General features: G+C 33.6%; 1 protein-coding gene across 1 annotated transcript in view; it reads right to left on the reverse strand.

The window, feature by feature from the left end:
* Nucleotides 1-27,599, reverse strand: part of LOC148281323 (uncharacterized) — a 38,828-nt gene that overhangs the window by 2,200 nt on the left and 9,029 nt on the right. Inside the window, exons 7-24 of the mRNA XM_088226755.1 lie at nt 27,296-27,499; nt 23,812-24,025; nt 23,149-23,282; nt 21,652-21,784; nt 19,814-19,960; nt 19,057-19,516; nt 18,387-18,580; nt 17,669-17,871; nt 16,100-16,219; nt 13,947-14,150; nt 12,313-12,529; nt 11,349-11,483; nt 8,766-8,918; nt 8,354-8,506; nt 6,715-7,186; nt 5,867-6,066; nt 5,570-5,772; nt 1,010-1,129 (exon numbers count right to left, since the gene is read on the reverse strand). Of these exons, the coding sequence (XP_088082881.1) occupies nt 1,010-1,129; nt 5,570-5,772; nt 5,867-6,066; nt 6,715-7,186; nt 8,354-8,506; nt 8,766-8,918; nt 11,349-11,483; nt 12,313-12,529; nt 13,947-14,150; nt 16,100-16,219; nt 17,669-17,871; nt 18,387-18,580; nt 19,057-19,516; nt 19,814-19,960; nt 21,652-21,784; nt 23,149-23,282; nt 23,812-24,025; nt 27,296-27,499 (3,666 nt within the window). The remainder of the gene's footprint in view (nt 1-1,009; nt 1,130-5,569; nt 5,773-5,866; nt 6,067-6,714; nt 7,187-8,353; nt 8,507-8,765; nt 8,919-11,348; nt 11,484-12,312; nt 12,530-13,946; nt 14,151-16,099; nt 16,220-17,668; nt 17,872-18,386; nt 18,581-19,056; nt 19,517-19,813; nt 19,961-21,651; nt 21,785-23,148; nt 23,283-23,811; nt 24,026-27,295; nt 27,500-27,599) is intronic.

Here is a 27,599-nt window from a genome sequence, read left to right on the forward strand (position 1 = left end):
CCTCAAGGTCCAGGGCTTATGAACTGTCATTGGCTGGTTTAAGTGATCGCATTACACACTGTGTAATATTCTTATTCTTAGTGGTGGGGGTCAGTACTCTGCAAGCTCCTGACGTCACTGCGACCTATGAAGATCCTATTGTGACGGGTCCCCATGAATAGTTCTCGCCCTCCAAGCCCAGGTCTATAAAGAGCCTGGCTACTGTGTGGAAGGCGAGAGTTTACATTTTGCTAAATCTCTCCCTCCAAGCCCAGATCCGTAAGGTATCGGGCTATTAGGTAGGGGGCGAGCTCATTAACATCCTCAGGTTTAACCAGTGGTCCCCCGAGGATGAGGCTCCTTTTATGATGTAAAGCATCACATTCACATAGAATGTGTATAGGTTTTTCCTCATCTGCACTGCAGAGCCTACATCTAGAAGTTTCGGAAAGGTTCACTCTAGCAAGGTGTTTGTTTGTTTGTTTGCAGTGCCCTGGGCGGGCTCTGGTGATTCCAGCTGAGCTTTATTAGGTCAAAAGCAAAACTTTGCAAGTGACCTTTATCAGTTCCTTCGCATGGTGCTGACCAGGTACTTTTTGCCAGAGCATTACACTCTGCTTCCTGGACCATGACCTAAGCTCGTTACGAGGAGCACATTTAGGCAACCCACAGTAGGGTTCCGGGCCTATTGGGGCTGTCACAGCTCCCAGCCTTGCCAGTTCATCAGCTGCCTCGTTTCCGTCGATGTGTAATATTCACCATTCTGCCTGATGTTTATGATTTCCACATCTCCACAATTTTTCATAAGTTTTTTAAGAAACAGGCATACTTCTACATTATTATGATTTAGATGAATAGCTAGATAAAATCCTAATACAGTTAAATTATTATGAGTAGCTAGATGAAATCCTAAGATGGTTAAATTCCAGTATTAGTCTACGGAGAAAGAGGAAGTGTTGTGTAAAATGTAATACCAGAGTGCGAAAAATGTATTTGATATTTTAAATACAGATTTAATCAATTAACTTACACTCGATGTCTTCTAAGCTCAAAGTCGTGTGAAAAGAGTTTAGGACAATCTTCACACTTAAACAAGTTTTCTGGAGCTGTATGGCTGTTCAACTTATGGCGGGTCAAAGATAATTGTCTTCTAAAATGATAAACAAAATACTTCAATTAATAGAAATGATTTTGGATAAGTAGGTTGCAATAAAAAACTAACCAATAGTAGTATGTATGTATTTCAATTTATTTGCTAAATGCTCTTGTTATTGGAAATTGGCATCCTCAGGGGAAAGCAACAATTGAAATATAACATTCATCCATACAATAATTAAGGTGTTATATTTATATCAAATGAAAAATAGAATACAATTTTATCGACAATGCCACATATAAAAAACTAGAGATAAAAAATAGGGTTACCAATGAAAAAAAACAGAGTCAAAAGTCACTGCACGGGGTTTAAAACTGTACAATGAGTTACCTGAAGAAATAAATTAAATGGAAAGCCTTAGAATATTTCAAATCAATTTGAAAAAATATGTCCTTGATAAAATTTGATATAAAATATAATGTTATTAAGATATTATGAATAATTATTAATACATACTAAAGTATAAATAACATTCAAATAAATATTATAATGAACAATGTTATTTCAAAATAATTTGCAACAACAGTTTATTAAAATAATGATGATCAATTTATTAAAATACATACAATCGTCAATATTACATTATTCTCATAGTACTTTGAAAATAAAATCAATTTACCTGTAAAAACCATTCCGCTCTCTTTTCTTCAGCAGGAACGGGGAACAAAAGAAAACACCGTTCAAAATAAAGAACAGTCATATTTATTAAAATTTAATAGGGAAATTATTTTTCAGTCAATTGGGGAAAGGTAAATTAAATATCATAACATACAATATATTTTGATTAATACAATAATCATATTAAAAACAATATTTAGAATAAATCTTAAAATACAAATGCAAAATATACGTGCATATATTTTACCATTCCAAGCAAGAAGGCAGTAACAAATATTTAAAAAGTTTTGAGGTTTTATTTATTTAGTATTTTTTTACTGTATATTCATCAAATTTCTTTTATTTAATATTTATTAACTAGAGTAAGTTGTTTAGAAGATTAGATTATTACTAGAGGGATTATTAATATAAAAAAAAACACACTTTAAAATTTTTACTAGATACTGCCTTTTTGCTCGGAACGCGGCAGTATTACAGGACATAAAATTATTTGTAGAGATTACGAAAATGAATAAACATTTCAATTTTTTCAATGCAAGACAAACAGTTCAGTAATACCAGCTTGGCCAAGTTTTTTATGTCAGTTTGGATCTCCGGACTGTCTATTATATTTTGAATTAGTTGATACTCTTCTTCCGATCTTATCATCAGACAATACTTGCCCGGGTTCACTGTTGTGAGGTTGGCGAGAATCCAAACGGCCCAGTGCTGACACTGGGGAATGTGGTTTAGAGCCAAAAGTCGGAAAATTGGCTTGAAACTGGGATAGTAAATGCTTCTCCGGCTTTTTACGTTCCAACGCAACAGCGCCACTTCTATTTTTTGCAAGACAATCTCGCGAGAAGGCTCGAGGACAGACCAGACCTCTGTTCCGTCAGAAATTATGTTAACCAATACTCCGCCGGCACAATGACTCACTTCTCTATCTCCGTTTTGATACTCCAACATGTTGCAAAATAGAGTTATATATCCAGACGTCATGAAATTAGGGCGCAGTTCAACTACATCTGAGATGTTACTGAGTATTCCCATCAAGTTGCGAAGCAGAACTTCCTTATCCGCAAACTTTGTGAAACATTCTAGAAAGTTATCGATTCCTTCAGCGTCAAAAAAGCGTTTGCAATTATCTGAATTGTCTTCTGTGGCATTCAACAAGTTACGTACGGACACTTCGAGAATATCATCGTACAAATTTCTCTCGCTCCGATCGGCAATTATCCGTACCATGTTTTCAACAATCCCGCAGTATCCCAGGAAGTTTTTATGACTTCTGTCTGTTTGACAGCATAGCGTATTGAGAAGATGCAGGGCTAATTCGTAAGCATATTCATTAGTATCCGATATTACGTACGAAAGAATAGTTGCTATTCTTTCAAATTCAAATCCTATATCATCGGGGAGTTTTAATTTATATAATGCGAGGCACCCATTTCTTATTATTCTTTCATTGGTCAAGTGAAATTCCATGACGTCCAATACACTTGATATAATGTTTCTTTTGACACGATCGCAGAGAGCAACTTTTTCAGTGACAATCTTTAAGATTATCACAGTTGTATGAAGCTGGATACCCATTTCGGGTAAGTGACGTTCCATGCAATACAAAATAATGGGAAGAGATAGAAACATATTTCTACGTCTGGTATCCTGGTCCTGTAAAGCATTCAATATATCTCTCAGTATGGGAATCAACATTTCCGAGCGATCCTTATATGCTAAAGCCGCTGCAAACAATTGTTTCATATTCGCGCGTCCTGTTATTTTGATAGCGGGAATGTTTTCTCGGAGGGAGGCGTCGTGCCTCGTACCATAGAGCCCCAGGAAGCAAAGCGGTCGCGGGACGCGCGTTATTAACCCTGGGATATTACAGACCTCACTTTCTACATTCATTCCGGCTAAATTAGTTCCAGATATATCCAAAGATTTCAACCGAGGAAGGGTTAACACAATGTGATGCAGTGCCATGCTCGGTTTAGAAAACGATCCCGCAGCTGAGCTGCTCTGCGATATATCTAACACTTCGAGATTCTTCAGAGTGTGTATCCAGTCTAAGATTTTCTCCACACGCATGACATTGTAGAGAATGAGGTACACTAAATGGTGAAGGGTGGCTAAATGGGACAAGTAGGCCGGGTACGGACAGTTTGACAAATCTAGGTGAGTGAGAGACGAAAGCTGATTCAATTGTATAATGGGATATAGCTGGTCGTGCATCGTGAGATTGGTCAGACGAGGCGCTCTTAGAGAATAACTGACATTTTCCCAATCAGGGACAGGTTCAACAGAGTTCAAAAGTCGACTACCGAGGCGCAAAGTAGCCAATCTATCACCGCGTGAAAATATCGAGTTCAAAGACTCTATATTTAAATTATCGTACTGATTCAGCTGTAATTCTTCTAGATCGTGCTGAGCTAGAATTCGTAACCCCGCATCAGATATAAAACTCCTGTCCAATTTTACAGACTTAATTCTCGTCCTCTGGAGGTCACTAAAGATATTTATGAACCTATCTGTGACCGGAAAGTCTCTCTGATATGTATCCATCAATTTTTCACATATTTCTCGCGGCAGTATAATGTCTTCTTTAAGGCTGTATAACTTCTCGTAATCGTCAGACTCGTTGCAAATAATGGACATGTTGCCAACTATTGTGTCTAAGCAAAGATTCAAGAGTCTTTTTGGCGTGCACTTTATGTTTACTCCTGCATCTTCGGTAAAGTGCAAAGAATATTCCTCTTGAAACATTTTTGTATAAAGATCAAATGGTTCACTTTAGTGCAATATTATTATCCCAAAACCGACCCAATTTAACTATCAATAGTCAGCAAAGCACCATTCTGAGATTGTCTTTCTACTATTTATTTCACTTGATTCACACAAAGCACACACTAGACATGTTGACAGTCAGATTCATAAAAAGTATTGTCACCGAGTTATATTGAAAAGGTGGGTATTCAATATAAAAAAATATTACATTCTCGTAAATCTATGGTTTCATAATTTAAGGCTAATTGATGGCTCAAGTTATGCAGTAAAAATATTTTTGAGTATGTCCAAATATTTATGGACAAACTGGATTAACTCTTTAGAGGGTTTGCCAAAATAAATGGACATTTTTACAGAGACAGAAAACGTCACTGAAATTAAAATATGAAAGACTATGCATTAACAGGGGTTATGACCTGTTCAGTAGCTAGTTTAAGTGGCCACTTTACACACTGTAAAACATTCACCATTCTGCCCATGTTTAAACATCCACATTTCCTCAACTCATCCATCTGTTGACTTTTGTGAAGTTAAAGAGCTGAAACGCTGAAGAGCTGGAATGTGGGTGATATTTTTATCTGACTGAATTATTTGACCTACTAGACACTGTACTCTTTGGGAGTGAAATCCAGCCTTGTCTACAAACATTTAGACATACTTGATATATTGTTGATTAACCTAACTGGTATAAAAAGATAGTAAAACAGTTTTTACTTAAGTAGCGAATTGTGGCAAAGTTAATTTGTCATAATACTTTCTTTTTTTTTAGTGCAACACTGCACGGATAAACAAGTTTTACACACTAAGATTATTTGAAGTCCTAACAGAAGGCTCCAAAATATAATGTTTAATGTTTTAATGAATTAGGGTGACGATGTTGTTTTACTAAATTCCCTTTCTAAAGAGGTTCCCAGCCACTATTGAAATATATGTCAATCTGGATAGTGTGAGAGTTGAATCTAGCACTTGTCAACAAAGGTTTGGAGACATTTGTAAAAAAATGTGTAATCTATAATATCTGGACACGAGCAACATGAGGTTTTGACTTACGAGAATGTTTTAGAGCACAGGTCGCAGGAGAATGCACTGGTCCCATTATGTTCTGCAATGTGAGATGAGAAACCGACTGGTGGGACTCTCTGTGAACACAGTTGGCAGTCTATTCTATACGCATGTAACTTCGTGTGTCTCTCGAGTGCTGATTCTGTGGGAAATCTTCGGGTACAGATTTCACAAATCTCATTGCCACTTTCCTAAATTCAACAACACAATAAAGTTATCAATTTGACCATTTTTAATGATGACTACACCACGAAGCAAAGAAAACATTACTGCAATGGAAATCACCTTTAAATGTTGAAGTAAATGTGCCTGTAGTCGATTATTCCTCCTAAAGACTAAAGCACACGGCACACATTTGTGTTTGGCATTGACAAAACTTTCATCTTCCCTAATCATCTCTAGTTCTTCCATTTGTTCTTGGAGTGAAAGTTTTATTCTAACACCTTCGTTATTCTTATAATTAATCTTCTTATGTTTGCCATTTTCTAAAACCAAATTTAGATTTTCAATGATTTAATATTGTGGGGTAATTACTACACTTAATTTCAAAATCAGCATTTTTTAGTAAACCATTAAAAACACATGTTTATATCAATCTTCATGAATGCTACAAATAGACAAATCGTGATACATTGAAATATTATGATGATTTGAATGCACGACTTATATAACATCACAAAGAATCCTTCCAGGTCGTTAATTAATAAATAGAAATTGTAATTTGAACAGATTAAATACAAACGACTGTTAATATTTTTATGATAATCAAGTAAGGTAGGCAGTATGCCTTGCTAAAATGCCTATATAAAGTGCACACCCTGCCGATCAGCTCTAAAAATAAATATTTTGAATGTAATTGAAGCACACATTCTTCTTCTTATTTTTCCTCCTAAATGCAGCCTGTGGATATCGCAAGACCCAGGAGACCTTCTCCTCCCACATCTATCCCGCATTCTATAGTTTATTATCAAATTAGAATTTCAAAATAACTTTAAAAAGTTTGATGCCAATAAAACAAACTATCTTTTTAAAAAGCAGCATAACACTTCTTTAAAAAGGCAACATAAATGTGATTTATTGTTTAAGTTAATAAAAAAATTAAACATTCGCTACTTTTACCCAAAATTAAGTACCTGTTTTGTGATGTATTGACTTCCTCTTGTGTCGTTTTTTCTTAACACCGGACTGATCTTTTTTTAAAATTTCGTACATTTCATTATCTGTAAAATTTCCATCAGACGACATGTATTCAATTCCATCAATGGAAAAGTCTCCATTTTCTTGTTTAATTGTCTCTGGATTTACAACACCAGAATTTACACACCCTTGTAGCATTTGCAAACTATTTTCACTAAGTTTAGTATCATTTTTAGGGTCATATTCTTTATCATAATTCATTACAATTTGAGTAGAAATAAAATCAACACAGGCATTGTCTTCCAATTTAATTTCTTCCTTTAAATATTTCTCAGTGGTTCCATAGTCGATCTCTTCATTATTCAGAACAGTATCAGAATGGTTTTTTTGTGGCGCTGTTTTGCCATATTGTTTCAATAGTTTCACAATATTTATTTCATAATCTGTAGAATTTGATTTAGTTTCCTCCTTAAATAATAATTAAGAATAGCATTATCTCTGCGTAGTGATTATTTAAAAATAAATAATAATCACATTACAAAATCAATTAAATTTGTTCACTACAATTTAGACACAGTAAACTATGGTATCGTTTTTTTCATGACTCAATAAATATTGTGCCGTAGTACACAAATTTGATAAAATCTGTGGGCAAATTTTGAAAAATTACAATTCATCAAATATTTCAACAATCTGCATGCACACATAAAATAGTATTTTAATAGTATCACTGGCAAAACATACATCCGAGATCCCTCTTTGAAAGGAAGAACTTAGTCATACAAATAAAATTCACAAAACCCCTATACATATATTTCAGTGACGAACGGTGACTTTTTTTGTAGGTAAGCTTTAATTTTTTTCATAATTTGTACCTGCATGTACATACATACATATAAGTAATCTCGCAAATGAGTGGAGGGGTATTAAAAAAAAAAGTATATACAGGTACACGGATTCTTGAATTTGAAATGTCACAGGTCACGGATGAACTGCTGTTTAGAACAGCCAATCAATTGTGTTGTGATAGATTTCTGGTTTCCGGGAAGCCATTTTTAGTGTGTTTTCACAAGTAAGGGGTTCTCTTTTTTAAATGTCAGCACAACTTACCGACAGCAACTCGTGAAAATTAAAAAACTTTTGAAAAATCATAGCGATGATAATATAATACACCCATTGACAAAAAAAAGTTCACACTTACCGGCTATCCCTAACTCTAAGTTTACCTGCCCCTATTTCTTAGAAATTATTTTATTATTTAACAACTGCTTCTGCGTATTGTTAGGGACTGTATTGGGTATATATTTAAAGTTATAACATTTTCAAATTTTCAGTCTTTTATAAGCTCCATCTGAAGAAACATCGCTATGAAAATATGGAGAGTTCAGGTCAAATGTCTATCGCGACAAAATCAAAAATTATTACTCTGTCGCACGAAAAGAAATATTAAAAGTTTTAAATTAAGAATTTTATGGTAAGTGTGAACTTTTAGGTACTTACATAAAAATATTTTAAAATATTTTTTGCCTTATTTTGAGTCTATCGATTTTTTTAAAAACCTCCGAATTTCCACATTAACGCAAAACTGAACATTCAAAATTTAATGACACAAAAAAATGTTTTTAATATTCTTACATTAAATGCTCCATTTTCTACCAAGCTGCTGTAATATTTTTGCCAAAGCATTTCAGTTTTAAAGCAAAGGTTCCGGAACGCCGTATACTTCACTAAAGCACGAGCACACTTCGAGCAGACCCAATTATCCTTATCTCTGGATCTCATCTGAAACTTATACCAATAGTATTTTGAGAACGTCCATAAGTTCAAGACGAGATTGGGAGAGTACGGCAATTTTTCGTTTGTTATTTTAATGTGATTTTAATTGTTTATTTAAAATGTAAATAATGTATACTATAGATAAATGCACACAAATCTAATTATGATTTATTTTAAAACACCTGATAAATTGACCTTCCAGAATCAGTAGATAAACAAATATAAGTGGCTTTATTTGAAATTCACTTTAAAAATTAAATACCAGTCGAACCTTTTTTCCTAATAATTTTCCTAGCATAATAACATGACGTCCTGAGAGAGTTTTCATATTTTCTCCGCGCGCTAAACAAATCCGGCAAATGGTCATTGCGGATATTTCACATTCATTTAAATCACTCGGCTGTAAGCGTATTACTTTTTTTATCTACTTGCTTAAAGCTGAACAATAAAATCATTTGACACAATTATTAGCCAATATGCACAAACTTCTTTTTTTGTTGGTAAATAAAAGTCGACTCCTTGAGTGTTGGTTTGACAGTTCGGAATTCGAACCACAGACTATATATACTAGAGTCGAACCATAAACATTTTTAAAACACACATAGAAAATGAGAGACGTTCCAAAACATCGAATGATCAACAATTGAATAATCCACATTTTATTTCTGAAGTGTCCTTATTAGCAAAAAAAAACGTTTTTTTTAGAATGTGAAGCGTACTAATCTACTAATCATCTTGCCTTAATGTACCAATCGATCAAGATAAACTGTTTTTAGAGTATCAATGCAATGCCCTACGTACTATTGAATGCAGACAAAGAAATTATGAGAATAAAAAATCAAAATATTTTAACAAAATTTGTTAATTTAAGTCATTTTTAATAAATCATAAATCATGTCCAGAATGTGTAGATTAGTCAATTCATCACACGACTTGGAATTTTTTGGGATAGATCTTCCGGCTTTTCGTAGATCTCTTGGCGAATAAACAGTGTGGGATGAAGTTGGATTGGCATGGTTTAGCTCAAAGTTTTTGGTCTTTAGTTTTTATGAATATATTGTGTACAATTATTGTTTTGCCCGTGTTTGTCTTTACTAAATAGTTTTATGTTCTGTAACTGTTGTAATTAGCTGAGGCCGTATATGTATATAATAATAATAATAAGGTCCCTCTCTGGTGATGATATCCAGTGTAACTACAGCGCAACCCAAAACGAAAGCCACCTACTGACATGCCCGCTCATGGGAGAAGGCTGCACTCCAGGGGACCTAGTTTTGGCAAATGATAAAGCGATATCCGCATATTGGAGCGGCATAATATGATGAGTAAGTAAGAAATAACAAAAAATTGACGATAAAAACATATAAATAGTATTTTTATGGATAACTTAAATGGTGCCATTTTTGTAATATGATACTCAAAAGCAATTACACACAATGTTGAATTTGATTTGACTTAAAATTTTCAGCTGACCAAATTTATTTTTATCAGTTTTTTTCCCAAAACGCCACATCACTCTCACACCTTACAATTATTAAAATGCAATTTTCGATAACCACTAATTCAGTGAACTTTTGAATTCATCTTGATAATTTTTTTTATTTTAAATAATTCAAAATCCACAAAAACAAGTTTCCAAAACAGCAGTTACAATTTCACAATAATATTTTTTTTAAGAATGGAAGAAAATGTATTTACTTGTTTAATTTTAATGAAAACAATTTGGAAGAATAAAAAAAAAATAAAAGGGTAGAAAAAAAGGCAAATTCATGTATGTGAATTATTTTTTTGATAAAGGTGAAGGTACAATATATTACATATATTATATTTACAAAATACATATGTTTTTATATTTATTTAGATAGCTATAGGACTAATACAAAATATTAATCTTTTTATAAAAAATATGAGACTACACAGTAATAAATAGTAGATATTCTATAGTTCCGTGATACAATATTTAAAAAGAGAATGAATTTCAAGATTAGTTTTAAATTTTGATAGACATGACAAAAAACATAGGACAGTTTTCAAGGTAGTTTAGTGGGTGATAAAACAAGCAATGATTAAGTTAGTAATAGGATGTATTTAATCTCTGGGTAATATCTTCAAATCATTACAACAAATTTTGTTTTAATAGTTCATCTTTATATGAGTACCAAAGTACCTTAGTTTCGTCTGATTATCAGGAGGCGTAATCTGCCAGTCGAAAAGTAATTATATTTAAGTTTAACTTTTAAGTTTTAAAAGAAATACTTTAAAATGTAAATAGTTCGTTTAAGTTCATGTCTACAAAAATTTGGATAGACTCAAAATATTGTTGATAAAACCTGCTGGTCCAAGAAGTATAAAAATAAAAAAATATTTTCAGGCATTGCCAAGTATGCAGGTGAAATAATTCGGTCAGAATGTCACCCCCGTCAATAAAGGTTTCAGCTCTTTAACTTCACTAAGATCAACAGATGGAAGAATTGAAGAAAACATAAATGTTTAAACATGGGCAGAATGGTGAATGTTACACAGTGTGTAAAGCGGCCACTTAAACCAGCCAATAATAGGTCATAAGCCCTGTAAATGCCTAGACTTCTATCAAATGTTCTTCATCTCTGTTGTAATGTATTAAAACAATATTTTTTATGAAAGCTTCTTTTTATTTTAGTTGATAGATCAACGTAGCATTTCTTATAATTGGCTTTGTAATGTTTAGTTTTAAAATGATTTGTTAATGCCTAACAAACTTTTAAACTCGAATATCTCTAAACTCATAATTTTGAATTAATGAAACTTATAATTTTGAATTAATGAAACTCATAATTTTGAATTAGTGTCAACTATATATGGAAGTAATTTATTTTTTTAGTATTTTATGGACCAATTTCTTGTGTGTATACAATGAGCTGGACTGAGAAAACTTCCTGCTGCAAATTTCACACTGGAATGGTTGCTCCCCGGTGTGAGTTCTTTTGTGATTGCTTAATATTTTTTTCGTCTGGAAACAAAAGAATACAGCATTATTTAAAAAATTGAGAAGGCCATACCGAGATGCAGTACACGTACAAACATTGAAAATTATTTGCAATTAACTTAAAGACACTATGCCATTTTTTTTCCATCAAAAGCATTTTGTGGAATTAAATTTTACATTCTTTTGTTTATAACCGCTTTGATTTCGAGTCATACATAGACATAGATTTTTTTCACCACCAAGACAATGACGGAGTTTGAACATATCGTGGGTATATTGGCAAAAAGCTTTAACTCTCAAATCCTTGTTTTGAGAAATCAAGCATTTAAGTTTTGTTCCAATTTTACTCTTTTATATCTTATTTCAATATAGTAAGATGTTAAGTGCTCATTTAAGAACATGTTTTTAAATTTTCTATTTCTTAATTTTATATTAAGTTATTGAAAGCTTTTAGCCTGAATAAAATACCGGGTATATGACTTAACATTAAATTTATTTTTTAAACTACAGATTTATGAAATTGAATATGACTTAGTCTATTTTGCCAATTTGTAGAGTGTTAAAAACTTTACAAAACTGCATCATCAAGTCAAATCCGCATATTTTCGAGTTAACGTTTTTTGCCAGTATACCCACGATATGTCAATGTGTATGCGCCATCCACATCTGATTTATTGGTAAAGTAAATGTAGTGTATCTCGAACATTTGTTACAGAAAGTTGAGGTGACCAGGTGCCAGTCCAAGGACTTTCCCAGGAATCAAGTCTCTCGTCCAGGATTTTGATCCAATTTCAAACACAGAACTAAATTTTTCATTCGTCCGGACACAGACATAGGCGATGAGGTAACTTACTGAAAATTTTTTATCGCAATGCTCGCAATCATATATTTTTGGCGGCTTATATCCCTGGTGGAAGGAGAGGATATGAGTTAAAAGTCTGCGCTTTGTTGTATAGCCAGAAGGACACATGTCACAGGAGAATCTCTTTATGCCTTCGTGAATATTTTCAGTGTGCAAAAACAACTCCCTCCGTGAGAAGAATGCCTTTGGACAATAATCACATTTAAACCTGGAATAACAATAATCAACATTTTATTTTGGATGGCATTTGCTTTCCATTGACAATTTGACTCATTTTATTATTTGTTATTTGTTTAAATATTTGAACAATCATAGGGGCCATTAACAAGCTAATATTTACATTGAAATTCAACAAGATTATACGGTAATGAACATAAAGTAGTGATAAATAGTAAAAATATTTTTAAACACGGTTATCTCGAACCGGGTTATGGTCCTTCGGTTATTTGGGTAAAGAAAATTATCTTCGATCTTTAAGGTGGGTATGTGAATTAGCAAATTTAATAAAAAATTGTGTTTAATTTGTTCAACGGGTGTACCAAGTTTGAACTCATTCAACAATGTTTTGAGTATGTCCAAATGCTTGCAGGCTGGCTGGATTTTCTCCCTAGGGAGTTGTTCATATTTAAATTTGTTGCAACAGAGAGGGAAAACATTTTTGAGAAGGGAATATGGGAGTCTAGGCATTTACAGGGCTTATGACCTGTCATTGGCTGGTTTAAGTGGCCACTTTACGCAATATGTAACATTCACCATTCTGCCTATGTTTGAACATCCACATTTCCTAAACTCTTCCATCTGTTGACTTATGTGAAGTAAAAGAACTGAAACCTTTATCATGCGGGTGAGATTCATCCGGCTGAACCAAATCACCTACTAGGCAACGCCTGAAAACAATTTTTCCAATTTTGTATACTTCTTCTTTTACCAGGTAGTTAATTCAACAATGTTTTGAGTATGTCCAAATGCTTTCAGACTGGCTGGATTTTCTTCCTAGGGAGTTGTTCATATTTAAATTTAAGTGGCCACTTAAACCAGCCAATGACAGGTCATAATCCCTGTAAACGCCTAGACTCTCATATTCCCTTCTCAAAAATGTTTTCCATCTCTGTTGAATTCATTCTGTCATAACTGGCATCAAATAATCTTTGTCACATTTTATAAATACAAAAAATAATGTTTTATAATATTCTGGTGGTTATATTTCAATTGTTCATTTAGGATGAGCTTTTAAGTTTAAAAGTGCAATATGTCACAATCAGCAAAATGTTAGTTACCGACTTGTGCCAGAAACCAAACGATATATACCATACACTGCGGATACCTCCTGAGAGCCTTAACCACGTTTGCCTACTTTACAAGGCATCAAGTCTCGATGTCCTGGACATTTGATGCTGACTGTTTGACGGCAGTTTATGTCAGAACTATAAACTAGGCGGACATGTAATGATGATGATAATGATAACTGTAGAATGTGCCCCAAAAATCTTGCTTTCCATCCTAAACAAATCTTTGCGACACCCCTGGGGTCGTGACCCACAGGATGAAAAACACTGCTCCAGAAGAATAAATATCGTTTTGGCATTTTTAAATACGCGGAAATAATAATAAATGACAGAACCTACCTAAAATTATTGGGATCAGCGTGTCTAGAGGACTTGAGATAATGAGATTTAAGAATGTGTTTATTTTTAAAATGGCGATTGCATTCTTTGCAATAAGAGTCACTGTGGAATTCGTGCATCTTCATATGTTTATCAAAGAACAGTTTGTTTCGCGACACCTTCCCACACTGTTTGCAGCAGAAGTCTGGGTCGGTAGAATGTGCCCTACAAAAGAAAACATAAACATTTGAGTCCTCATATTTTAATCAAACACTGAAAAAAATCGGTACTTGTTTAAAAAAAAATAATAGTAGTGTTTGATTTAAATATTATGATTATAATATGGATTTCTTAGAAACAAACGCCAACTCAATAAATAAACAAATGTTTGTCTAGTGTTCCGATTCCATTTCACACACAGAACTGTATTTTTCATTGGCCTGGACACAGCAAGTATAAAATGTTAAATTAAAATAGAAATATTACAACAAAGGTATGGAAAAGGCAACCTCCGTAAGTAACAAATACTAGTCTTTATTGAAGGGACGGCACATTTCTAACACATACCGAGGTCCCTAATGCTTATAACATAATCTAGAGTGGTGGCGGCCCCTAGAAAGGCCGCTTTTTGTAATGATGTCCGTAACAATAATAATATATGAAGTTTTAACATCTATATTTCTTAAATTCTCCCATTTTCAGTTTTTCTTGAAGCGGATGAGATTCATCTGACTGAGTTATTTCACCAATATACTAGGCAACACCTCATAATTTTTTTCAGTTTTATACTTCTTCTTGACTAGTTTGAATTTTTCCGAAAGTGCATAAATTAAAATTACAGAATATATTAAACCCTCTTTTTAACACACTCGCGGATACTTCTTTCTTATTGGATCCACTCAGGTGGACACAAAATAACTTTCTTATTTTTTTTAAATATTTCACTTCCGATTAGACCGTTGGTGGTTTGAAGTAAAGATGCGGAAAATTGTATTTTCCAGCTAAAATAAAATGAACTACTATAGCCGGTCATTCTCTTTATCGATGGAGAAATGTTATTTACCAGTGATATGGACATACATTTTTTTTAAATATGAAATGATGGTTACAGTAAAAGGAAATTAAAAGATATTGGTATTTTATGAAAATATAATGAAAAGATGTTGGTAGTTAAAAAAAATAATTATTTGAATAAATGAGATATAAAAGTATTAAAATTCTTATAAAAACAAAACTTATCAATAAAAAATGCAAATACTTAAAATTATACATAAAAAGAGTCAGGAAAATAAGGAAATCATACGATTTTGCCATTTAAAAAGTATGTTCTTTAAAATCGCGCAGTAAAAAAATAAAAATAAAACATTCATTAGATAAAATTAATATTTTTTAAAGGTGTTATAATTAAAAGTTTTATTTAACAAAATAAACATGCAAATACTCATAGAAGTTAAAATGTTACCTAACTACGCATGCATTCACAAGTTGGTTGTTGATCGCAAAAATAATAACATTGTTAGATGTCAGTAACGGCGTCGTCACTAAATAGCTCGATTTGCGAACTGTCAAATGTCAAACAGCAAATGGCGTCAAATACTACGTACTGCGCATGCTTACGCGCAAGAAACTGCCCAATGTAAAACAGCTAATAAAATGGCCCAAGATTTGGTACAATAATTATTGTTCAAAAAACTGCGCAAGAACTTGCACAAGATCTTGTACCATTTTGTGCCCAATGTAAAACGGCCTTTAGTAAAGGAGACACACAAATCTTCAACAAAAATTTCCAAAACTAGTCTTTTACGGTAGGTATAATGGTTGAAAATAGGCTTGAAAATGAACTTTTTTAAAACTTAAGTAATGAGTGATGCAAACCAATCATGTAACATTTTAGTAAATGGATAAATCATTGAAAAGGTTGATAGTTATATATACCTAGGACACAAAATAAAGCTCAGGAAAGATAATCAAGAGGTAGAATTAGAAAGAAGGCAAGGTCTAGCATGGGCTGCCTTTGGTAAGCTCTCATATATCCTGAAATCTCCGAAGTATTCACATTTCTTAAAGAAGAAACTTTTTGTCATTTCCTTAGGAAATGACAGTCAGTTTAGAGATCATTGAGAGCCTCTCGAGAGTCGTTACATATTGTAAAAATAATAATAAAAATTACTTACCCTTGGTGTAAAATAAGTTGGTGTTCATATTTAAATGTTTTCGTACAACTGTTACATTTTAATAACTTCTCTTCAGCTGTGTGTTTATAAACCTTGTGCAAAGTAAGGGAAATTTGTTTTCTGAAATATTAAACAATAATTGTAAATAAATCATTATTTAAGATTGGTATACGAGAGAAGGTCAAAAATTCGCAGAATGGAAGGGTTGCCAGGGGGTGAGGAGTACTAATATACATTCATAAAACATGAAACTCATCAAAAGTATATACATATATACAAAATATTGACATCAATGAGTAATTAGTTTCCAAGTTACACCTGAATAGGTGAGTCAATCCGGAAGAAATATTAAGTATGGATAAAATTTGGTTTCGAGGCGTCATTAAATTTTTAAATCACAGGAAGTCATTCTGGAAGTGAAGTCAGCAGTGTATGGGGAATCTTATCCTAGGAAAACTATGTTTTATAAATGTTATAGTCTTTAATAATTTAAAAATAAAAAACTTATTTCAGAGGATGCCCCTTTGAATAAAATGGAACTAGCAGAAATCATAAGAGTATGATCAACGTATTTTTTGAGAATTCTACATAATCTTGGTATGTCAAAGGCCAGTGCAAGAGCGGTGCCTAGAATACTTACATCGCTTCAAAAGTGACAGTACGTTGAGACTTCCCGCGATTTAAGACCTCTGGCGAAACAATAAGGATAATGTTTTGGATCGGATTGTTACTAGAGGAGAAATGTTGGTTCATCATTGTGAGCCTGAGTCAAAACAACATTCCATGCGGAGGCATAAAAAGGACATACCACCCCCTAAGAAGTTCATGGTATCGCAATCGGCCGGAAAGGTCGTGGCTACTATTTTGTGGTCATACTCTTAGATCAATATTGATTTTTCAGGCAGAGGAAAACTTGTCAAAATCCGGCACTGCCCAAACACTAAGATTGGGGATCGTGCTTTTGCCGTTGCCAGCCCCTCTGCCTGGAACCAATTGCTTTCACACTTGTGAATCATCAACAGTCCCAGTCAGTTCAGATCTCAAATGAAATCTAACTTCTTTCGTTTATCATACCCTCAATGTATTAATCAGAAAATATAATATGCAATGTAGCTTAGTAAGAATGTAAGTTTACGCATAAAATTGTAAAGAGCCCTTACGGTGATTTTTCAAAAAAATGGCACTATAAATCAGCCAAATATTAAACATCAAAGGGTATCCTGTTATCTATCTAATCTACCGGAGCAGTTAAAAGAAGCTTTGAAGAAGAAAATGAGAGGAAAATTGACCAAAGGTGTCTCCCTTCTCCAGAACAACACGCCCGTGCACAAAAGCAATGTTGCATTGACTGCTCTTCACAAATGTGGCTTCCAAATCAAACCACCTTGCCTATCCGGACTTGGCCTCGTTCAGTTATTATTTATTTCCAAATTTTAAAAAAAATCTTTGAGGAAAGACAATTACAAGCGATGAAGAAGTCAAGTCAAGAATTTGCCTATTTTTGAGAGTTTTTTATTTCAATGGTCTAAATAAATTAATGTAAAGATCTAAAATAAAGTAATAACTGACTTGAATACTTGGGGACACTGATCGCATGGATAGTGGTTTGTTCCTTTATGCTCGGCGAGATGATCCGCGAAGTCTTTGGTGGGTAACTTTTGTCCGCAGAACTGGCAGATGACTCTATACTCGTGCTGTCTCCTGTGTCTCTTAAGCTCCATCGGAGTGAAGAATCTCTTCATGCATACAACACACACTTCATGACGATTTGTCTGTGAAATCAAACAATTCATCTGTTAATTTTATTATTATTTTGTAGCCCGAGCCATTAATTAAAACCACATAATACTGTCCATAAAAAGACCGAACTTTCGTTATAAAATATTAATTGACTGTCTACAGATATTTAAACATAAGCAGAATGGAGAATATTACGCAATATGTAAAGTAAATGATTATAATAAATATCAATAAAATTCCTAGGTTATGTTTTACATTGTTTTATTTTGACCAACGAGTGCTTTCACCTATGCAGGCATATTTAAAACTAGATTTTAGCATATATTTTTATCATAATTATTCACTAGAGTTTTATCCAGAAATATCTACAAAAATCATTAATATTATCAATATATAAAATGATCACGATCAACACACATGTCTTATAAAAAAGCTTGAAAGCTCTTAAAAAACTTTGTGTATAATGCAAACAACAATTCGGCGCAGTACATTATACATCATGATCAACCATGACCATTTCCATTATATTTAATTGAAAAAAACAAACCTCTAAATGTAGAAACATATGTTTCTCCAAATGAGTATCTTTCTTAAAGACAATTGCGCAATGCAAGCATTTGTATTTAGCATTGACAAAATCCTGATCTTCTCTACACTTCTTCAATTCTTCCAGTTGCTCCTCCAGCGATAAAACTATTCTGACGCCTTCACTTTTCGTGTACGGTTTTTTGTAAGTTTGGCCTAGAACAAAAAATACATATGTAAGTATAATATTAGGACCATCCAAAGATTATTCTAATGGAGCAAAGACTTACGATATATTTAAGAAGGGAAAATGGAAGCCAAGGCATGATAATCACTATTATATAACATACATTTAACACTTTTAGACATAAAATTGATTAATACCTGTGGCTATAAAAAGTTTTCCATATTTTAGTAGTAGTATATTTATGGCTAGTAAACGCTCCAATAATTTAAAACTAATGGCTCTTAAACCTTAGAATGAATTTATGTAGTAAAACCATTTACGTAAAAAAAATGAGGTTACGCGGTATGACTGACGATATATTGGATAAAAATAAATAATATTTTGTATAGAATTCATACGTTACTAGTAGTTTGTTAAATTTATTATTATGATTCAATAAAGATACAATACAAAAAAATATGCATTAAACAACGAGACAGACAAATCACAGTAAAAAATAACTAACCTATATTCTCCTCGGCTGTATTCTCATTTGCTTCTCCGTCTGATTCGTTATCCGTTTGATTCTCATCACAAGAGTCGTCTGTAAATATGCCCTCTACCTTCACTCTGACTGGATCGGTGAGAGGTTTCACAGTTAAACAAGACTTCTCCGCGGCTGTAGGATGATTGGTGTCTTCCATCTTGGGAGAAACATCTCCTAAAGGGTCCAACTCCTCAGAGGAGAATTTGTCTTGACTTATATCGACATTATCGGTAACTAATTCACCAGCACGCTTCTCCAACTTTATTTTACCCACCGATTGTTCAGTACTTTTAGTGGAGTATTTTGTTCGGTCGGAACTCGGTACGGTAGTATTTCTTTTGGTTTTCGTGGGTCCTGCACTTTTTTTCAATACTCTTACTATGCAAATTTCATAGTCTTTAGTTTGTGGATTCATTCTTTTAATTATTTTTATAATATTCTAAAAAATATTTATTAACTAGAGGAGAGTACAATCGCTTAATGATAATAATAATAAAAATTCACAGAAAAACAAAAACAGTAGCAACAACTGTTCTTAAATTGATGGCACCAAAAAACATAAAAGAAAAAAAAATACAGAAAGTACAACTTCAGAATAACTGACACATTCCAATTACAACTTTAAACCATTCATCCGTAAGTTTTGAAATAAAATTTAGAAATCTCCAAAACTTTCTCTGAATTCTTTTCTCTAAAGTTTTCGATATGTATACAAATAAATTAATTATATACTCACATTGGAAAATTTCTGGTCTGATACAGTTCTATAATATTTAAACCATACCAATTCTGTATTGACACAGAGATTTTTAAAGGATGTATACTTCTCCAGCATTTGGGAGCATTTGAAACACAACCTGTTGTCTTTAGGACCCAGTTTCAACTAAAAGAGCATAATATAAATAGATGAATGTTTTGTTTGCAAAGACAAATAGTAGTTAATTACTCAATTATTTTAATTTTCAGGCCATTCCCAAAAGCAGTACATAATTTGTACCACAAAATTATTTGTGGTAGAGTGGGGTTTGAACTTCGTGCCTTTGATCCGTGAATCCGCAGCAGGATCAAAATCCGGTTCTTTACTTAAACTAAAGTAAAAACTGGAAAAAAAACCCTATCAAAAATAGACCTTTCCAATATGTGTCAGCATTTGTTGTATAACATAGGGCCTGCGAAGAATCATCATCAGTCCATGTCCGCTCCCTAGTTGGAGCATATGGTGTCCACGAAGATCTTCCAGGCATCTCTGTCGGCTGCCAGCCCCGTGCAGCCTCCCAAGTCAGGTTTACGTCCTGTAGTTCTGACATGAACTGCCGACGAACAGTCAGCAATGGACGTCCAGGATGTCGAGAACCTGATGCCTTGTAAAAGAGTCAAGCGTGATTAAGGCTCTCAAGAGGCAGTACATAGCCGAGCCAACCGTATTGCCTCCGCTTGATGACAGTTTATTTATTGTATTTTATAAATTTATTGCATAAAATAAGTATACATATTTAATAACAGGGAATCTTTATAAAACTAGTGAATAGAAAATGAAAACAGAGTGTTCTCTGTTTAGGATAGTCTCTTATTACTTCAATCCTCACAAAGCCAAACCACCGCACACCCGAGATTCTTTTGAGACACCTATTATCGAAACTCAGTATTTTGCTGTGTTGGGCCGTAGTGAGGCGTCGCGATTTGCATCCGTAGAGGAGAATAGGTGTTATGCAGGCGTTATATAGGCGGCATTTGGTTTTCACTGAGTAAATATCTGATCTCCAGACAGCCTTCATACTGTTGAGTGTGGCGCCTGCTATTGCTGGCCGCACTCCCAGTTCTTTTTGAAAGCTGTTGTTTTCCATAACATATACTCCCAGATATTTGAAACTCTTGACCCATTTTTGACGATTTTTGCAATATTGATTTTTAAACCCATGCATGCGGAGTACCTATTTAGGCTATCTACAGTGGCCAAACGCCCGTGACTGAATCGTCAATTATAACCGCATCATCAGCATGCTCTAGGTCGCAGAGTTTTTGGGAGGAGGAGATGGATATTTCTCGATCTAGTGGAATTGACTTCCTTAGGATGAAGTCTATGAAGATTATAAAAAGGAACGGTGCAAGGACACAACCTTGACGAACTCCGGTGGTGACCTCAAACCAATCTATTCGCTACTTGAGTGGAGGGCTTTGATAAGTTTGACTACTTTTATAGGCATTGAATACAATAATTATAATGTAGATTCATTTTTTAATTATTTACTTTTTTTTACTAACAACATTATACAGTTCGCGCCCAGACACTGTACCGGCTAGATGTGAAACAGTTCCTCTCACCAAGTACTCCAGTACATTAGGATTACACAAAAAACGGTGCAAACGACTAAACACGCGTTGGGCGTGACAGAGCGTTTGGTCATGAGTTAAGTGCCATCATTTTTGAGGGCTCAGGGCATGTCTAGGTGTATTTATATGTCGATGGGTCTATCTCTGATTGACATATTCATTTTGGAAATAACAATACTTAGTGGATTTGTAGTGGGTTAAATAATAATACACATCATAAATCATAATCATGAGAATCCTTACCACTTTTCCCAGCAGCTGTTCTAACAAAGTCAACCGACTTCCCGTGAGGGTTTTAAGTTTAACGTCCTGCTTCAAACATATTCGGCAAATTTGCATTAGAGACATTGTATCAACTCGTAAGAAAACACAATTTCTGTAGCATTAATCAGTAATATTAGAGTATCGATAATCTGACACTCAAACACAATATTTTTGTAATATTTATACAAAATACTCGAAAATTGACAATTTTTCTTACACTGACAGATGCTAACTGACAGACGACTCCACAGATTCAAAATGGGCAGGCGCTTCGTTATCTAGATCCCAGACCTGTCAAACAAAAAAAAACCATAGACAAGTCAGACTGCGTTCGAAATTGCATTCACGGTGAGCGGTGGGCAAAATCAAAAACGGGCGAATTTTGATAATGCCAACTAAAATGGAAACCCAATCGAAGAGACATAAACAAAAAAATTAACTGAGATACCTTTTATAAAAAATGCACTTTCCTTGCCCCAGGAATAATACTATATTATATTACATATCTTTAGAACCTTAACTTACCTTTTTGAAAAACCAATAACAATAACCAACATCGATTTAGTAGGTATTATAATAACTGTACTTGTATTGTTTCATGTTTAAATTAAATTATGTATTTAATTTGTACAAATACTTCCAATCAGCAAAAGGACTGGTACGAGGCGATATAATATATATTATGACACTATTTTAACTAGATAAAATAACATTCACATATCACTCGTCACATGGGCTGTAATAACAGTTTATTTTCATTTATTACTTATCCTTCCAGGATTCTCTTCATATCTCCTTCCAAATTCTTTGCTTGATCTCACATTCCTCATCAGCGTCCTCTCACCTCGAAAATGTTATGGATTGATTTTTATACAAAAAAGGCCATTTTTCAAATAATAAGGGTCACTCCCCTTTTCCCGCACACGATTGATATCAATAAATAAGTTTAGTGGCGTTGATTTTATGAAATTTTCGCAATTTAATTCATATTATTTTATTATATAAATAAAACACGAGTGATACTTTCATATTAGGTATCCACTGGATATTGAGCTACTGTCCGGTATCCGGACAGATAGTTACCAGAAATTAGTTTCATCTCTAGTTATGATTATTGAAAGACATGTTTGTATTATTAAATGATACACGATTAGGATAACGTACAAAATATTTATTTTCACTGAATTTACAAAAGACGAAAATAATTTTACAAAAAAAAAATCTAGATCAAATGTCACTTCTCTTGTCTTTTTCTTTCGTTATTTTCGGGATCAAAGAGAAACATCTCAAATGCGTTCTTCTTTTTTGTGTTTTTACAGCGCCCTCTGTTGTCAGTCTCGCATATTGTGGGGTGATCGGGCATGGCACAAATTCAATGGAGAACAATACTTCCTCATTTGGGTACGTTTGTTATCTATGATTATATTATTTTTTTGGATCACATTATATCGCGTAGGAGTTTGAAATTTTTATCTAAATTCAGGTTTATGAATTGAACGCTTGTGTGTCTTTACTTCTCCTAACTGACTGAACCTTGTATTACAGATTTCGCACTCAAAGGGTTTTTCACCAGTATGAAATCTTATATGCCTTTTCAATGATGCTGATGCCTGTAAAACAATCAAAAATCAACTTTAGTAAAGAGACAGGGGCTGAAACAGAGTGCAAGATATTATGGATTGTGTAGCGAAGATTATTTATTCATACAAATACATACATATTACAAAAAATACAATAATAAGGTATCCCAAACTATATGATGCCAAGGGCCCTGTGTTGAGTTGGGATACAACATAATGGAAAATCAAGCATGTACATAATTAAATAATAGCAAAAATAAAAATTAAATTCTCCATGGCATGACCAAATCCAACAAATACTTAAAGATGGACATGTCAAAAGTCGGAATAATCGGCGCGCGTGCATGAGAAGATGTATGAATGTAGAGGAAGCGAGATCTGTATGCAAAGATAGTGTTGTGGCGTTCTATCCTCTCTGCCTACCCCTACGGAGAAACGGCGTGATGGTTTGTTTGTTTTTATTACATAAACATACATATATTTCAAAGGGAAACCCTACCCTAGGGAGTGAAATCCAGACTGTCTACAAACATTTGGATTTGAATTTTCAAGAACTCACTTTAAACTTTTGGTTACAAATGGTGCACAAATATTTGCAAGGGTTTTTGTGGCCCATGTGGCGGGAGCGGTTGTGGATATTGAGGTTAGCTTTGGATGTATACGAGTTCGAGCACTTGTCGCAGGCAAACCTTTTTACTCCTCCGTGAGTACTCTTATGTAGAATCAGCTGTCTCTCTGTCACAAATGCTTTGCTGCATTTGTCACACTGAAACCTGGAATAAAAAAAACAGGTATAGCTCGTAATGAGTTTTTCTGGGTTATTATACCGTGAGACCGTTCATACTCTATTCCGACGTTTCAGATCATATAGGGAGGTAACTACTACACTACTACAACTAGGTGACTTCAAAATCAGCTTTTTAAGTTGCCCACTAAAAACACATCTTTGTATCTTCCTCTGCTGCTAAAAATAGGCAAGTCGTGATTCATTAAAATTATATTATGATGATTTAACCTCCCTACCATTGTTTGGGTTATTATTCAAAAAATAGGTAAAAAATCATTAGGTTTTTTTTTTTTTTTAAAAGAAATATTTGCGTTCTTATGATTTTTTTTATTTTATTATATAAATAAAACACGAGTGATACTTTAATCCACAAATTTGGAATATCCAGTGACCGGTTTCATCGCTCTCGCGACATCTTCGAGACTGGTATCTTTATTAAAAAGTTAAATGTATTTATACAGAACAGAGGTAAGGATACATAATTCAAAGTTATATGTAAGTAAGTTAAATAAAGTTATTTTTATCTTAAGGATCATTATCGACAAATTTTCTATGGGTTAACTAATGAATGGATATAATGCTATTTTAATGAGTTTAAGTATTTTATTTAGTTATTTTATTTAGACACCAAAAATAAAATAAAATACTTAAACTCATTAAAATAGCATTATATCCATTCATTAGTTAACCCATAGAAAATTTGTCGATAATGATCCTTAAGATAAAAATAACTTTATTTAACTTACTTACATATAACTTTGAATTATGTATCCTTACCTCTGTTCTGTATAAATACATTTAACTTTTTAATAAAGATACCAGTCTCGAAGATGTCGCAAAAGCGATGAAACCGGTCACTGGATATTCCAAATTTGTGGATTAAAGTATCACTCGTGTTTTATTTATATAATAAATTACAATGAACTTCCATCAAGAATTTTCACTTACAAACTTAAATGTTTTTTTCTTATGATTTCCCCAAATGTTTCATTTTGAGGGCCATTTTCAACGAGTTGAAAATAACTCACTATTAGAAAATGGGAATCAAGTTGGGGTAGAGTAGGATTCGAACCACGGACCTTTGGTCCGTGAGTCCGAGACACTAGCCACGGGACCACAACCCTATTCATAAGATTTCTCAATAACAATACTTATTTACAATGTACCAGACATTTTTTTTAGAATAGACTCAATTATGACCCTTTTTTATATCCTTTGCAAGTTAGAGGTTCTCAACATAAGATGTCGCCGGATAATTTTTTGTAATAATATTCTATTGAATATTTTTTCAAATATATTTTCATTTTCATTTTTTTTTCATTTATTTTTGCACCACTACAGGCCAGTAGGCCCAATTACAGTGGTGAATTACATCACAGAACACCCAGGCTTGAGAAAAATTTCATCATTTTGATTTTTGTGTTCTCACCGGGAATCGAACCCGGAACCTTCCGAGCGTGAGTCAAGCGTCTTGACCACTACACCACAGAGGCCGCCGATTTTGTATTGAATGTAATGCAAAAGTGTTAAAAATGAACACCAACACCTTTTCTTGGCCCATTTTTCCATTACACTTTCAAGGCGAACTGGTTACCGATTTCTTCCTCATACAAACAAAACTTGAACACATCCGTTAACTTTGACTGACCTCGAAATACTAAACACACCGTATAACGTATTCGTATGCGTAGGGCAATAGGAACAATTTGACATATCATGAATGTTTCTGTGGTTGCAGGTATACTTTTTTGTACCTGGACGTACGGGATACGGCTTGTTGCGTTTTTGGTGATAATATCGTGGACGTATCACATACGTTCGTTTAGGTAAGGTGGTTAAATGCATGATCCTAGTTGTATTAATTACCCTGCGATATTTATGGGAAGGTACAGCTTATTATTATAAAGAATAGAGTTCTGTGTGTAAAGGGCGTTCCATACTTACAGGCTTTACTTAAGTATTGCCTGCGCAAACCGGTTTGTATAATGAAGCCTGTGCGTGTAGACGAGAAGACACCGTGTGTATACCGTGCAGTCCTGGAAGCACGGCCTGTGCAACCTCTGTGATGTCCAAGATTTGGATTGTTATTTTTTACAACAATATTATTTTTTTAATTGTTTTTAAAAATATGTAACAGTTGAAAGATGCGGGGTAAAATCGTAGCCACCCGCACCTCCCATGAAATATGAAAAATTAGTCCGGAAAATGTTCCTTAAAAACAGTGTGGAAAACCCGTGCTCCCCACCCCCGTAAGAATAAAAAAATGTGACCTTTTATTTAAAAACAGTTTAATTTGTGAACTGTTACTGCTACTTCTTTTAAATAACCGAAACGCCTATCTCTAGCGTGAAATCACCTTTTAAATAATATTTTATGTTAAACTACCTAGGAATCGAACCCGAACCAAAGTATGGTAGGCAAACTCGACAACCATTACACTACAAAATGGACGTATCTCCACTGCATTTCCTTTGTTGGGATTTTTACTTTAAAGTAGTCATCTAGTCAAAAACGCTCGTCCTGGATTCTGGACCAGTATTACAATGGGAAGTTAAAATTTATCTTAAATTTTATCTACAAAGTAAAATTAAGTTTTCTGAATGAAAAATATAATATGTATACAGTTTTTTTTCTAAGCATGTTCAATTCAGGTTACTGAAAAATACACTTTAAATTTTCATAAATATACACATTTTCATACATAAATTAGATTTTACTTTATACTGTCTCGATATGTACCAATAAAGATATTATAAACTTAAGATATAAAACTTTAAATCTTCATTGACTATCTCACAATACATACATTTACGTCAATAAATACTTACTTCGTTATAAATTTTCCCCCATTACCTATTAAACACTTAGCCCACAATTTTGATTAACGTACATGTTATGGTTCATAAGATTATTTTTATTTTTTACTTAAGTAGCTTGAATTATATAACTATATAAGGACATTCAATCCATCTAATTTTCACATTCGTATGAAAATGCCCTAACAAGGCGAAACAATTGTCACGAAATTGTTGTTTTTATATTTGTAAAAATAAAATAAAGGGTTCAGTAGACTCCAATCAGTGTTTGATTTCTTATATTATAAGTTTAAATATGGAGTTCTACAAAATAAACACCAAATCAATCGATAAAGATATTGTTTGTAATGGCGGTCCTGGTTCTATTTTACACACAGAACTGTACTCTTCATACGCCCGGACTCGGAGATACAGTGTAAATATTGAATATGTGGGCATACTTAAGCATTTTTGGGGTAACATGTCTGGAATGCCTCATGTAATGATATCTCAGGGTTATTGGACTCTTGAATTGTATATTACACTCCACACAGAAAGAGTCATGGTGGGTTTTATGCATCAGCTTGTGTTTGTCGAAGAAGTATTTGTTTAATAATACTTTCCCACACTCTTCACAGCGGTGCTCCGGATTACTGGAATGAGAACTGCAAAGAAAAAAAACATATAATAAATGCAGACATTTTCAGCACTCTCTTTTCTGTTTTACCTCTTCCCGCAAATATGCAGTTCTTTATCCAAAAATTA

This window comes from Micrasema longulum, unplaced genomic scaffold (assembly GCF_059751315.1).
Source record: "Micrasema longulum isolate JH-2025_06_02 unplaced genomic scaffold, ASM5975131v1 h1tg000469l, whole genome shotgun sequence".
Classification (NCBI taxonomy): Eukaryota; Metazoa; Arthropoda; class Insecta; order Trichoptera; family Brachycentridae; genus Micrasema; species Micrasema longulum.